This window comes from Anneissia japonica, unplaced genomic scaffold (assembly GCF_011630105.1).
Source record: "Anneissia japonica isolate Jap-2015-1 unplaced genomic scaffold, ASM1163010v1 scaffold1446_len297786_cov117, whole genome shotgun sequence".
Classification (NCBI taxonomy): domain Eukaryota; kingdom Metazoa; phylum Echinodermata; class Crinoidea; order Comatulida; family Comatulidae; genus Anneissia; species Anneissia japonica.
Window position 1 is genome coordinate 277,453 of NW_022693692.1, and position 13,977 is coordinate 291,429.

The 13,977-nt window shown below is 35.0% G+C and overlaps 1 protein-coding gene across 2 annotated transcripts; it reads left to right on the forward strand.

The window, feature by feature from the left end:
* Positions 1-208: 208 nt before the first annotated feature.
* LOC117100879 lies at positions 209-12,110 on the forward strand. Of its 2 annotated transcripts, none has more exons than XM_033240711.1 (6): positions 209-476; positions 3,674-3,876; positions 9,711-9,812; positions 10,140-10,448; positions 10,918-10,971; positions 11,176-12,110. In XM_033240711.1, the coding sequence occupies exons 2-6, from the start codon at positions 3,688-3,690 to the stop codon at positions 11,794-11,796; spliced, it is 1,275 nt and encodes a 424-aa protein (XP_033096602.1). In that variant the 5' UTR covers positions 209-476; positions 3,674-3,687; the 3' UTR covers positions 11,797-12,110. The 2 variants fall into 2 exon arrangements, with proteins under 2 accessions (XP_033096602.1, XP_033096603.1); XM_033240712.1 differs by having other exon boundaries at positions 10,921-10,971.
* The last annotated feature ends 1,867 nt before the right edge of the window (positions 12,111-13,977 follow it).

Consider the following 13,977-nt stretch of genomic DNA (forward strand, 5'->3'; position numbering starts at 1 on the left):
ACGAGTAGCCATTCTTGATATGTGGAGAGTGCACGCAATCGAATCGAAGAATGAAAATACTGTAGCCACGTCAACTAAAAATTTGCCAGTCAATGAACTGTTATATTTAACCTTTGTGCAACCATAGAGAAAATAGTCTATGGTGCAACATGCTAATCGATATTTATAGCCATTGTAAGTACCCGAACAATAACTGTTTACTGACGGGTATTTTCAAGGAAGGGAAAGTGCCCATTACGTAATGCATCCGAAAAAAGGTGTATATTGCGCACTGCGCAATGAGATGAACCTGTTATGAATGTTTTATGGACATCCAAAGATAATCGAATTGTTCATCAATTGATTACGATTTATTGTATCATTGTGCATATCGAGTTTCTGTACCAACCACCAGAGTGTTAGGCCTACTGTACCAGTCTGTAAATTATAGAATAAACTTCATTTTCATAGGCATTTCAGCAGTCAAGTAAACCCACGTAAGTACCTACAGTACGTTTGGTAATTCGAAGGGTAAGGAGGGGACATGCGAGGTTATAGAGAGCACAGCCAGCTAGCTATCTAGCCTGTAATATCAGTGACTGGCTACTACTATTACCATGGTACAGAATTGGCCCATCTCTTGGCTCTTGCTACTGCAATGATCAGGAGAAACGCTTTGTACTTTATAATAATCACTTCGTTCTTATTCACATCCGGTTAATTGTTGTAAAAGAAAACTGCCAATTAAAGTGATTTTATACTGTTCATTGGTCACCTTTTGTATCATCTAAACTAATTCCTCCATAGTATAGTGTAATCTCCATGGAAGTTTTAGTGAAAGAACAGCTAAAAGAAATTATCAAGGAGTTGCACCAGGCTGCAAGGCATAGTTAATTTCAATATAACTTTATCATATTTTAACAAAGGATGTCTACATGGAGACTGTTGGTGCTCTTTAATTTAGCCTCATATGAATACAGCTATGACATTGTTTCCAACCTGAAATTGAAATGCGTGATTTGAAACGCGGGCCGGCGGCCAGCAGAGCCTCCTCCAGGGTCCAGGATGGGGGTTCTGGGGCGATACCCCCTGGGCGTTCTGATGATCTGGGCATTTTTAAGCTGTTTTTTGGGAGTGTTTATTGAAAATATCTGGTACATAAACAAAAATATTTTTAATAAAGCCACGTACAGTTTGAGTTTCAATGTATGTTCAATTTGAGCACCCAAACATTCATTACTCAAACAAACAAAAAATGAATAGGCTGCGGTAGTGAACCTTTCCTAACATTCAAAACTCTTTCTACCCCTAATGTTATACTCCTACACCCCTGATTCTTAATTACTTTGTTTAAAGGGCCAACATTTATTTTGAGTTGGGCTCACGGGCCAAAAAATAATATCTGAGTACCGGTAATTAAGCAAGTCTTTATAATGTTTTTGATAATTTCAAATTCTACTTTATGTTACAATATATGGTAACAAATTCTGTAACTTTAATCAAAGAATACGTGCATAATTATCAATATTTTGTTCACATCCTAGTTGATTAAAACGATAAGAAATTGCATTCGGTGTATAATAAACATTAGTAACATAAACATTAAAAATATATAATACGCATGCTTTATAAAACATAAAATGACCTAATGTTCTGAAAGATAAACAAAATAAATAACATTAATTGAATGAAATATAAATGATGTAGGTGTATTTGCTACCATCAACCTAACACATAATTTAAAATAAAAGTAGGCGTATCGTAGAAGAGAATCACTAAATGGGCATTGACTTCAAAAGTACTGTAGAAATACAGAGATAATACTTCTGCTTGCTGGAGTGTTTTTTTTTTTATGGATGTAGAGAAATATGGGTATATAGAACGACTAGAAAATAGGTGTGATATTGAAATTCCAAAAGAGGAAACATGTTATAAAGATATTCTGTTTTCTTTCCTCTATTTCTTATGTAAACCCGGATTTAAACTTTCAAAACGTTTCTACAATGTGTATTTAGGCTTCACCAGTACTGTATTGCGAATAACGCTTTTGTATCATCGGCACACCTTTTTAGTGTAACCTTAAAACCGACTAGACAATAATTAATTGATATAGCGAAAACACAAAATAAAAAAATTTAAAAAAAATATGTTCTCTCTCTTATAAAGTGTAATGAAAATAACCTGATGGATAAAAAATCAATAGGAAAACTAGGAGGAACAATGCATCGAAAAAAATGGGAAGAAATAGCCTGGGGAATAACTCTCTAGGTAGAAAAAAAATCTGTGGGGAAAATTAGCAGGTGGCAAGTAGCCACTGCCATTAGTGCTATATTCTGTAAAGTAAAGCCTCAAACAACCTCGATTTTGAGTCTACTAAATTTAAAAATCTTCCCAGGATTTTTTCTAGATATAGCTAGAACTAACTTATTCTTTTGTGTTTTTTGATAGCAGATTATTTTTTAGATTTCAGTGGGTTAACCAAACTCAAAGACAAGCTTGCGTACAAACATAGCATGCGCATTCATCTTCTATACAATAGGAGCCATGTTCACACACATGATCTTTTTAAAATTAAAAATCAAAATTTAAAAGTAGATAGACATTTTGAAAACAAGAACAAAAAAAAACCAAAAAACAATTTCTCCCAAATTACAGAAACTTCTTTTTGGATGAAGTTGAAACTAATACAAAAACAAATTCTTTTGTATTTAAAATATATTTTTAAAATGAATTAAGAAACATTAGAAAATTCAAGATTAAATACATTAAAAATAACAAGCTTCTGTTCTTTTGACTTTTGGTAGTTAATATATATTTTTTTACGAATTTTGTTGCTGTCTTCATTTATAATTATAAAATTAATTATCAAATGATTTATTTTAATTCGATTTTATTTTTGGGTAGCTTCAAGATCAAATTTGGCCCGTGGGTTAAATATTAAGAACCACGGTCCTACACGTTTGGAGTCCATAGGAGGTCGGCCTTACCCACCATAACCAGAACCTAACCATACCAATCAATTTTTAGTAACGCGTCAGTGAATTAAGTATTCACGTAAATACTGTACTTACCTGACTGCATGCGTGTTTGATGCTAGCTGACAACAGCAGTTTCAATCACATAAACAACGTTGGTTGTGACAATGAACACGCAAGGCCACACGCGCCATCAAACGAGATAATAAGCGCTCTAATGACTCAAGTTACTGCATGATTTTTAAATATTTTAAAATAAAACTAATGTCTTCTAATTTTAAATATATTTTCCCTGAATTCGTGATTATTCGTCATCATGCGTAGACTAAATGCGTGACAAATTTAAGATCATGCGCGTGTTCCTGCCAAATGCGTGTTACATCCAAAATCACTTTGAAATGTGGGACCGTCCCTCACGATGCAAGACGGTTGGTAACTATGCTAGGATTTTTAAAAACGTTTCACGTTTGTATGACAGTCGTCCTTTGTCTATAGAATACATGATAAAAATAAAGAACGTAGGTTAGAAATTTAGAGTTTGTAGAAACTTGTGCCAATAATTTAACATAATAATAACCAGAAAAATATCTGTCTCTTATACACATCTAGATGTGTATAAGAGACAGCTTAACAACTTAGGGGTTTCAAATGCTTATTATATCGATTTTAGAGTCTATTATTATGTAGAAAATACATATGCAGTCATTGTTTATTTTCAGTAAATTCTTGAAACATGGAAAACACAATTCAGTTCCAAGAAGAAGTGCAGGAAGCATTTGGTAAATACTATGACCATAGTAACTATCCAACAACAGTGGCCAGTGAGCTCTTGCAAGTGCTTTCCACAAAATATGAAAACAATCTGACATTATTCAAAGAAGACTTTGTGAAACCTACACAAAAATTGCTGGAAACTCTTAAGGTAAATTTGTTTATTATAAAACCATTTACCAGTAATAATCTTTAAAGTTAGCCGAACCCCCTCCTAAAGTGTAGTTTTCACTGCCAAGAGTAAAATATGTGTGTGTGTGTGTTTTGTGGGGGGAAGGGGGGGGGGGGGGAAGTTGCAGTGAAATGTGATAACCTCTGCCCCTTGGGCAGATCTATCTTCATTTGTAAAAATAAAATAAAATTGGAGGCCCATAGGAGCAAATAGTATTCGTCCGGCTAAGGAGAATAAATTCCCACCCCCGCGGCGCCAGATGATAGTCGTAGGATTCAGAACTTGGTCCCACCATAGTTGAAGCTAAGGTGAGCAAACATTTTGAAAAAAGTACTACCTGATGCCTGGAAATTGCACTCTACTGAAGTAGATGTTTCTAATTTTTTTACTACGAGGGTCCCTCCCTTCAATATTTATTTTATGTGAAACAGGCTTCCAGTGTATTTTTTTTGCAAAATTGTAGAAAAATATATTGATGTTCTAAGAAATCTTATTGTCCATAAGCCTTGTAACTGCCGTGAGACCTCTTCCCCTCCTATCCAACTCCCACTCGCTTCCCCTCCTATCCAACTCCCACTCGCTCATCCAGGAAGGAGAGGGATATGTTACACCAGTGTCCGCCTGAAATCTGCTACCCACCTAAGGCCTAACCATAGTGGCAACTTTTGTAATTAGACACCTAGATGCCCGAAAATGTCAGTTTGATACTGTCTTCATTTTGCGTAGGATATGAATTGATATCAAGCTGCTGTTATTAATTGACTGGAATAGTCGTAGCAGGGTCACCAACGGGCAGTTTAACATCATGACCCTCCCATTTATATTACTGGGTGAAGAGAGGCAAACGTAAGTAGGTGGGGTCCACTCCCCCACCCTCTCCCATCGGGAAGCCTAGCAACCCCTGTCTTAAATTTTTCGTTGAATTTTTTTTAAATAAAAGATAATAAAATGTTGTGTCTTGGGGTTCTTTATTTAAAAAGGATGTCGGGGTACTAGTCCCTCTGTCGGAGGTACTAAACCCCTGTCAGCGGTACCAGCCCCCCTGTCTGGATAGAGATAGCTTACCACTGCAACCTATACGATCACAATTGTATACAACCAAGACAATTCAATAACCACATATTGTTGCACCAATCGCACTAAACAGTTTTTAATCCCTAAAATTTGAGAAGAGCTTAGGAATTCATGCTCGAGATTTTTCCCTGACCAACCTTGTTGGAAATTCTCTGCTGGAAATTCCCCGACAGGGGTCCAAGGGGGGTCAAGAGGTCCCTGACTGGATCCTTTGACCCCTGGACCCCCGGTAGCACTTCCCCTGGTAAGTAAAGTGTCTACCCCCATCTACCTTTAAATATGCCTATTGATCATCGGTTTCGCGGTACATCTTTTAAAAAGGTTTTTATTTGTGATTTTAATAATAATAATAATAATAATAATAACGATTTTTAAAGGGCAAACATCACCACCAAAAATTGGTGCTCAAGGCGCAGTGTCAAAACAACAGGTAGAGAACAAACAAATCACAAATAACAAAGTGTAAACAAGTTTATTATTTTATTATTGACAATTAAGCAGCACAAGAAATCAAAAATTAAACCAACCTTTTCATTTTCTCAAAGTAATACCATCCTTTTTATCATATATTAACTTGTCAGTTTTTCCTGGAAATATTTTGCATTTTATTTCATTGCATCTTATGTTCATCAAAAAATTACTTACCTTACCTTTCTGATGTGTTACTTGTTTCCTTATATATTTTTTTTGTCTATTCCTTTCTCATGTTACCTTATCTTTTTTTTTAGTTCTTTCTCATGTGACTTTTTCTTTCTTTTCATTTTTTCTTTCTGTAACCTTATCTATTCCTTTTCGTTATCTTTTTAATTCTCCTGTACTTTCGTTTTCTTTGTCTTTCTTATGCTGCCTTATCTTTCTTTCTCTTTACTTTCTCAGATTATCTTTCTTTCCTTGTTCTTTCTCATGTGACCTTTTCTATTCTTTCATTTTTCTTTCTTATGATTCATTATCCATTCCTTTTCATCATATTTCTTAAGTTTCCTGTTCTTTTCCTTTTCATTGTCTTTCTTATGTTTCCTTATCTTTTCTTTCTCATGTTACCTTCACTTTCTTTCCTTGTTCTTTCTCATGTGACCTTTTCTTTTCTTTCATTTTTTCTTTCTTATGTTTCCTTATCCATTCCTTTTCATTTATATTTCTTCAGTTTCCTGTTCTTTTCCTTTTCTTTGTCTTTCTTATGTTTCCTTATCTTTTCTTTCTCTTTTCTTTCTCATGCTACCTTATCTTTCTTACCTTGTTCTTTCTCATGTTACCATTTCTTTTCTTTCTTATGTTTCCTTAACCATTACTTTTCATTATATTTCTTAAGATTCATGTTCTTTTCCTTTTTAATTTATTAGACCTCTCACCTCAAGTTTCCAATCCTTACAATCATATCCTTTCAGTTTCCTTACCTATTCATTCAAGTTACATGCAAGTATCGTCGTGACTTTTCTTATTCCTTATTTCCTAACTACTTACCGTCTAATTTTGAAAAGGCATCTCTTAGCAGATGTGATTTCAGAGACAATTTGAAAGTATTTATTGACTCACATGATCTAATTGTGAAAGGCAGATTGTTCCACAAGCGTGGAGTAGCAACAGAAAAGGCTCTGTCTCCCCAGGAATTGTGTGATTTGGGCTGATGCAGGAGGAGTTGATTGGAAGAACGTAAGTTACGTTTAGGAGCATACCAATGGAGCATATCTGCGATGTATTCTGGAACCAAGTCAGTTTTGAATTTAAAAACGATCAGCAAAATTTTGTAAATAAACCGGTGCGTTAGAGGAAGCCAGTGTAAATCTTTCAGAATGTTGGTAATATGTGCATATTTTGGAGTTTTAGTGATTAGACGTGCAGCCGAATTTTTAATTAATTGAAGACGGTGTAAATGTTTTTGTGGAAGTCCATATAGCAGGGAGTTCCCCATATCGAGACGGGAGGTGACAAATGAGTGCACAAGTTGTTCGGCCGCTGTTTTGTCAATGTATTTTCTAATCTAATACTACGAATGTTGCGTATATGGAAAGATGAAGTGGAGGTAATTTTAGAGATGTGATTATTCATTGTCAAAGTAGCATCCATAATAACACCAAGGTTCCTAACAAGCGGTGAGGAGTAAATTTGAGATTCTCCAATGGTGAGGTAATTTTGTGGAAGTTTTTCAAGCTGTCGACGTGAACCAATTAAAATGTATTCCGTCATTTCATCATTTAGTTTAAGAAGGTTTTGTTTCATCCACCTACGCAACTCGGAGATGCAATTTTCAAGAGATTCAAGAGAAATATGACTTTGTGAAATTGTAGGCTTAAATGAAAGGTAAATCTGTGTATCATCAGCATACACATGGTAAGATAGATTATATCTACTAATGATATCTCGGATTGGGTATATGTAAATAGTAAACCACTGGGGTCCGAGGACAGATCCCTGTGGTACAGAATGATTCAAGAAGACCGGTTCAGAAACGGCTTCCCCCACACATACATGTTGAGGTCTATGAGACAAGTACGACCGGCACCATTCCAATGCACGGCCTTTAACACCAATATACTTACTAAGTCTAGCAAGCAAAATACTATGGTCAATAGTGTCGAACGCAGCACTCAGATCCAATAGCACTAGAGCAGTGAGTTTCCCCTCATCCATAGCACGCAGGATGTCATTGTGAACACAAAGTAAGGCGGTTTCCGTGCTGTGGTGTGCTCTATATGCAGACTGGAACGGGTCAAGCAGAGCGTGTGTTTGAATGTGTGCCAAAAATCTTGTTGATGCAACTCTCTCTATTGTCTTCCCTAGGAAACTTAAATTTGAAATAGGCCTATAATTATTTAGAATTTCAGGATCAAGGTTGGATTTCTTCAGTGTAGGGCGAATATGTGCAATCTTAAAAGCAGCAGGAAATCAGCCACATTCCAAAAACTTATTGACTATATTAGTGATGAATGGAACAAAGACATGGATGCATTTTCTGATCAAGGAAACTGGTACAGGGTCAATTTCACAGGATTTAGGTGGTGAATTTCTAATAAAGTCAGATATCTCTTCCTCACTTGCGGATTTAAACTCCTCAAACAGTGTGGGCGTATGACAAGAACCAGAAATTAAGGAAGAATCAGTATTGTCCTGAGAGTTATCCTGGATCAAAGTATCCCGAATTTTCCGAACTTTGTTAACAAAAAAGACAGAAAACGTCTCAGCAAGATCTTTGTCAGAAACAGTAAATGGAAGAACTGATTACTTTGAGCGGTGTAGTAGGTCATTTAAAACCTTGAACAGTTTCTTCTGATCACCTGAACAGTCTTTAACAAGACCAGAATAGTACTCCGTTTTTGCCTGTTCAATAAGATTAGTAACCAAACATCTTTGATTGCAGTATTTTTGCCTGTGAACAAGATCAGAGATCTAAAGATGCAATCTCTACCATGCATCAATGGCGGCGCTGGATCTCAATAGAGATTCTTTAATAATATATAAGAGTTTGAAAGGCAAATGGGAAAAACCCATAAAACAGCAAACGGCCATATAATGCAAAACAATTTAAAATTAAAATTAAAACGGAACAGTAAAGAAAATCCGATCAGAATGACAAAATAAACTAAGCATCCACTGGAAGGAATCCCAATATCTGCAGACGGATCCGTTTCGGCCTTCTAGGCATCATCAGTGCAGCTAGGGTACAGACCCAAACGAAACGTTTGACCAGCTTAGGTAGGGCCGAAACTAGTCCCACGACCACTAATGATTACAGAGTCAAACCAAGGCAGGAAGGTGCAAATTAATGCATTAAAGTTTCAGAAATTTGAAGTATAATTACTTTTCAGAATGCAAATAGTGGAATACAAGCTATGCGGCTCGTTTCCAGTAGATACAGAGAATATTTTTGTCATTCTTAACGCGTCCTACGAAATTCTTACGAGGCAGCACTAGTCCGTGAATTTGTGAACAAGATCAGAGATCTAAAGATGCAATCTCTACCCTGCGTCAATGGCGGCGCTCGATCTCAATAGAGATTCTTTAATAATATATAAGAGTTTGAAAGGCAAATGGGAAAACCAATAAAACAGCAAACGGCCATATAATGCAAAACAATATAAAATTAAAACGGAACAGTAGAGAAATTAAATAAACTAAACAATACAGTTTGCCTTCCAATTCGAGGTTACTTCTGGGACTTGCAACTTGGGGTGGTGCCGGTCTCCAATTAGCCTAGAGGGTTAGTTTGCTTTACAGTGTATATGATTCTGAAAAAAGTCGTCTTGAATTTAATAGAGGGGTTTCGAATTCGAGACCACTTTGTCTGAACCAAATGAAAATGATAAATCTTTTAACACACCTAACCATCTAATTGGTGACCGAACCCTGAATACAGTATATATGCACATCTAAATGTAATTTGTTTGTTTCCTGATTGTACAACGTTAAAGACAGGTAGGTGCAAATTAATGCATTAAAGTTTCAGAAATTTGAAGTATAATTACTTTTCAGAAAGTACAAAAAGCAAATATTTTAACATTCTTTTTTCAATTGCTTGGTAGTCAATTTCATGTATTACTTTTAAATTACTGTATTCTTTTTGTGTGTGGGTGTGGTTGTGGGTGTTTTTGTTGAGTCAGGCCATACTGCAATTTTTGTATAAAAAACTATGTTCCTTTAAAAGGACAATTTTGACAATCGATCTTGGTGAATTATTGACCTGGCCAAAACCGGACCAGCAGGACCTCTTCGTTCGGCCTTGAATTGTAATCTTCTTCTTTCAGCAAAATCAGATGCATTTGTATACTAAGCAAGACCAAAAAGTCAAGATCATAGTTCATCTTGCACTTTCAAAGACAGTTCAAACTGGAGAGTTCTTTTTCTGTGTAAGTCAATATGATTGTGAAAATTTGTCTAAATACAGTAGCGTTATACGTTTACATTTATGGTTCGACAGAGACAGGATTTAAAACGAAGAAACAAGGTTGTGAGCATCATATGGCTGCAACTTCAAATCTAAATTAAATTAGCAATTTTTTTAACAAACAAAAGAATAGATCTTTCACATCTTTTAATATTTCCTAAAATGTTATTAATTTATCTAATATTCAGTTTCAACCAGGGTTAGGATGAAAATGACAATAATTGCGAGCTACTAACAACACCAATTTGTCAGACAGCTGCTTTCCAACTACATTACTTTCATTTTGCAGGTTGGCCACACAAACCCAGGAACATTGACTGTAAAGTTCTGTAAGTATGTCACACAATTAGAAAATGGGATAAATCTAGCTGAACCAAAGTACACCACAGTCAAAATGACAGTTGACAAGAATTCTCTCAACGAGTGTCTGACACTGGACTACTTCAAAGATCTGCGTGAAAATGGAGAAAAAATGGGAACTGAGAGAACATCTGTGATGTTCCGGTTGTGTTGGGTGAAGGTACTTGATCAAAACGTAGTTGGGGGATTTTTGAAGATATATGATGCAAAAAAAATACTTTCACATAGAAAACAGAAGGTGAGTACCACAGTAGTCACTATATTTTATACTAGTGGTTCTCAGCTATTTTTCATTTGCAAACCCTTCAGGACATGTTAAAAATCTTTACGGACCACCCCCACATGTGAGTGTTCTTGGTTTCCCCTAGAGCTCTTGTTTTCATAAACAAAAAAATCCAAGGTATGCTTGCTTGGCATTAGTCTTCTATAAATGTTTCCACATGTTTAATTTTGAGGACCTCCTAAATTTCCATGGACCCCCTGGAAACTTCTTTGACTTTATGATGATAATAATGGGACTAATCTTTATGAAATCTTATTATTTATGTCCAATCCCCACCCCTCCATTATACAATATTTATAGCATATACATAAAGTATCGAAAATGATCCATCCAGTTGGTGTAAAATGTATTATTACAAGTACTATAAAGTGCCTCAAACTCTACTATAAATGTACTTAGCATTGTATACGTTTGATGATTTCAGAAGTTAGTGAAAAGTATTTCTTCACCAGTGCCAATACAACAAGTCAACATCCAGGTATTTTTAAAATGTGTTATACAGTACTTCTCATTAATGTAAAAATACAAATGAAATTAACATTAGCATAAACAATGAATTAAAGAAAAGAATTTATGGACCAATGAAAGGAGCGATCCGGTTAATTTACACTTCTTATGCTGCTATTCAATCAGTAAAGCCCATCTATCATACAGTATTTATTTTCCCCCGATATTTTCTTAGCCATTTCATAAACCACAGCAAGTATCTGACGATGCTAGTTTTATAAACCATCAACATATGGAAGAACTTAATTCAGCATCAAAAATCACTCGACAACAAGCATATGAGGACTCAGATCCAACTGGAATGGGAGGAGGTGGATATGTGACTTCAACATCTGATAATTTAAATTCACCTCCAGATCTTAAAATAGTTTCAGATACAGCAGTAGCATCTAAACCACCAGTGAATGAATGGAAGACTCACAATGACAACAATGAATATGGCCAACAAGGAATTGAGAGTGGTGGAACAGGTTTAGCCCCAAGCAATACGTCTGCAAAGGATGTTAGAGAATTTGAGGGTATTGGACCAACAGGAAATAACCCTCAGCCAGCAAACAATGTCAATAGTGATAAACCTGCCTCAAGCATACCATCTGGGGCGAGCTCGTCAGATGGGGGAACAAAAGAGAAGCCTGCCAATGATGTGGATGATGGATATGTTGGAAGAACCAAGGGTATGGACCCAAGTAGCACCTCCAATTCTATGGCACAGACAACTGAGAAAAACGGTGGACTTGCAAAGGAAGTTAGTGATGGGTACGTTTCACAAGAGAAGGCCACTGACCCAAATAAGTGATTGTAAACCAGATGAGATCTTGTCGATCCTCAAAAGAATTCTATGTCTTCACCAAAGTCTTATTAAATTTTTTCTAATCAAACTTTTATTCTAACATATTTTAATGTATTCACAAATTGAATGTCTGAATGCAGTGAATGATGATAAATTATTGTAAATGAAAAGGTGTTAATGGTCATAGTTTTTTGTAGCAATACAATTTTTTTGTGACGTTAGAAAATTGTATGTCAACTATGAACTCTACCTATCAAGAAATGTAAATACTTGTACAAATTTATTAAATTTCTTCACTAAACTTACAAGCCAGCATTTACTTCAAGTATCATGTCTCAAATGTAACAGTATTGGCATAATTCTTGCCAAATTTTAAGGTTTTTTTTTCTATATAATGTTAGTGTTTCAATGGTATACAAATAGTTTTGGCGAAAAGTTAAAAGTGACTGACATTTTTAGTTGACTAATATGACTTAAATTGTTTCGATTATTAAGGAACTGTTCGGCCACTCGACTTGCACAAGTAAATATTATGTCCTAGGTGTATGTATAAATGCTGTCTCTTATACACATCTTAGATTAAAAGGCAAAATACTGAAAAACAACAATGCTGTGGGAAACAATGGCTGAATCTCGGTGGAGATACAAAAATGATAAGCAACAGCTAAAAAGTAAACGTAAGTAAACAGCCAGAAATACAACCAGAGCTTTCGGACAACACTAGTCCTTCCTCAGTGGCGAGTGAGTGAGGGTTGAAAAAGCCAGATAGTATAAAGTGAGAAATTCATGCAAGCATGATTAGAAACAATAGGCTAGGTGGGATTAGAATAAACAGCCTAAACAAGTAAACAAGAACATCATTGTAGTATTGTGGCATACTGAAACTTAAGAGATCCAAAAAAAGTGTTGGTAAAGAAAAGGATTAATAAGCCTATTGTGAGAATTGACATTTATTATAATTTACTTGTCACTTTTAGAATGTGAATTTTTCTTTTTTATGGAATGAATTTTCTCATTGTTCTTCTATTTATATTTAATTAATTATAATTTCTTATGTAATATTATTTTATAATGCTATGTTTGAAACGTTTTCTGTATGCGATGTTTTAGATATGATACACTAAAAATCAAAAACAAAGAAAAAAAAATACATCCTAGGTTGACATTGTTGTGGTGATCAAAACTACATTATTAGTTATATTTATTTTTATTTGTATAATAATCACCATTAATATTAATATTTTTTATCCTGCAGTGGCGGGCCACCCACTGTTGAATGCGAATTAAATAAAATTAAAAAATAATATATCATTATTATTACGAATATATTTTACAAATAATATCAACTTACTACAGGGCAAGATACATGCACCTACTTACGGTTTACAAAAACATAAAACAATTTTTCAATTCCAATACAGACAGCCACCTTGTTGTAGTAACTATTATAATTTATAGATTATGATTAGGCCACAATATTAAGAATCATGACCTATCTCTATTTTTCTACAGTTACAGTTTGGCTATCTTTCTTTCTTTTTATTATTTATCCTGGGGGACTGCTCAGGCATAAAATCCCTGGTCCTCCGCAGATCCCAGCAAAGAAAATAAGTGGAGTTGAATAGCTGTAGTGGAGTTGAATAGCTGTAGTGGAGTTGAATAGCTGTAGTGGAGTTGAATAGCTTGGTGGTTAAGATGCTTGCCTTCCAATCCCAGGGTCCTGGGTTCAATTCCTGCCAGTTGCAGGATTTTTTCTCACGACATAAACAACTCCACTCCCTAAATCTCATATTGAGATTTAGTTTGTGTAAAGCATTGTGTGTATGTTTGTCTTGTGTAGGGGATTGTCACCTACAAGTAGGACAGTGATATATATTCGCTATTGGCAATCCTTGGCACATGTGTTGTGTGCCTAAAGAAAGTATAATAATAATGATAAAATAACATAATCAGATGAATTTCATTAAAACAGAAAAAACATCAAACACAAGCAAGGTAAGCAAGCAAGCTTACACAAAGAATTATACAGTGCCAAGCAATTTCATCCAGTGTCAAAAAACAGTACATTCTCTTACTTTTTTTTAAAAGAAAAAATCTGAAATTGCCATCTTCAAATACATTATTCTAATGTATATATATATATATATATATATATATATATATATATATATATATATATATATAAGA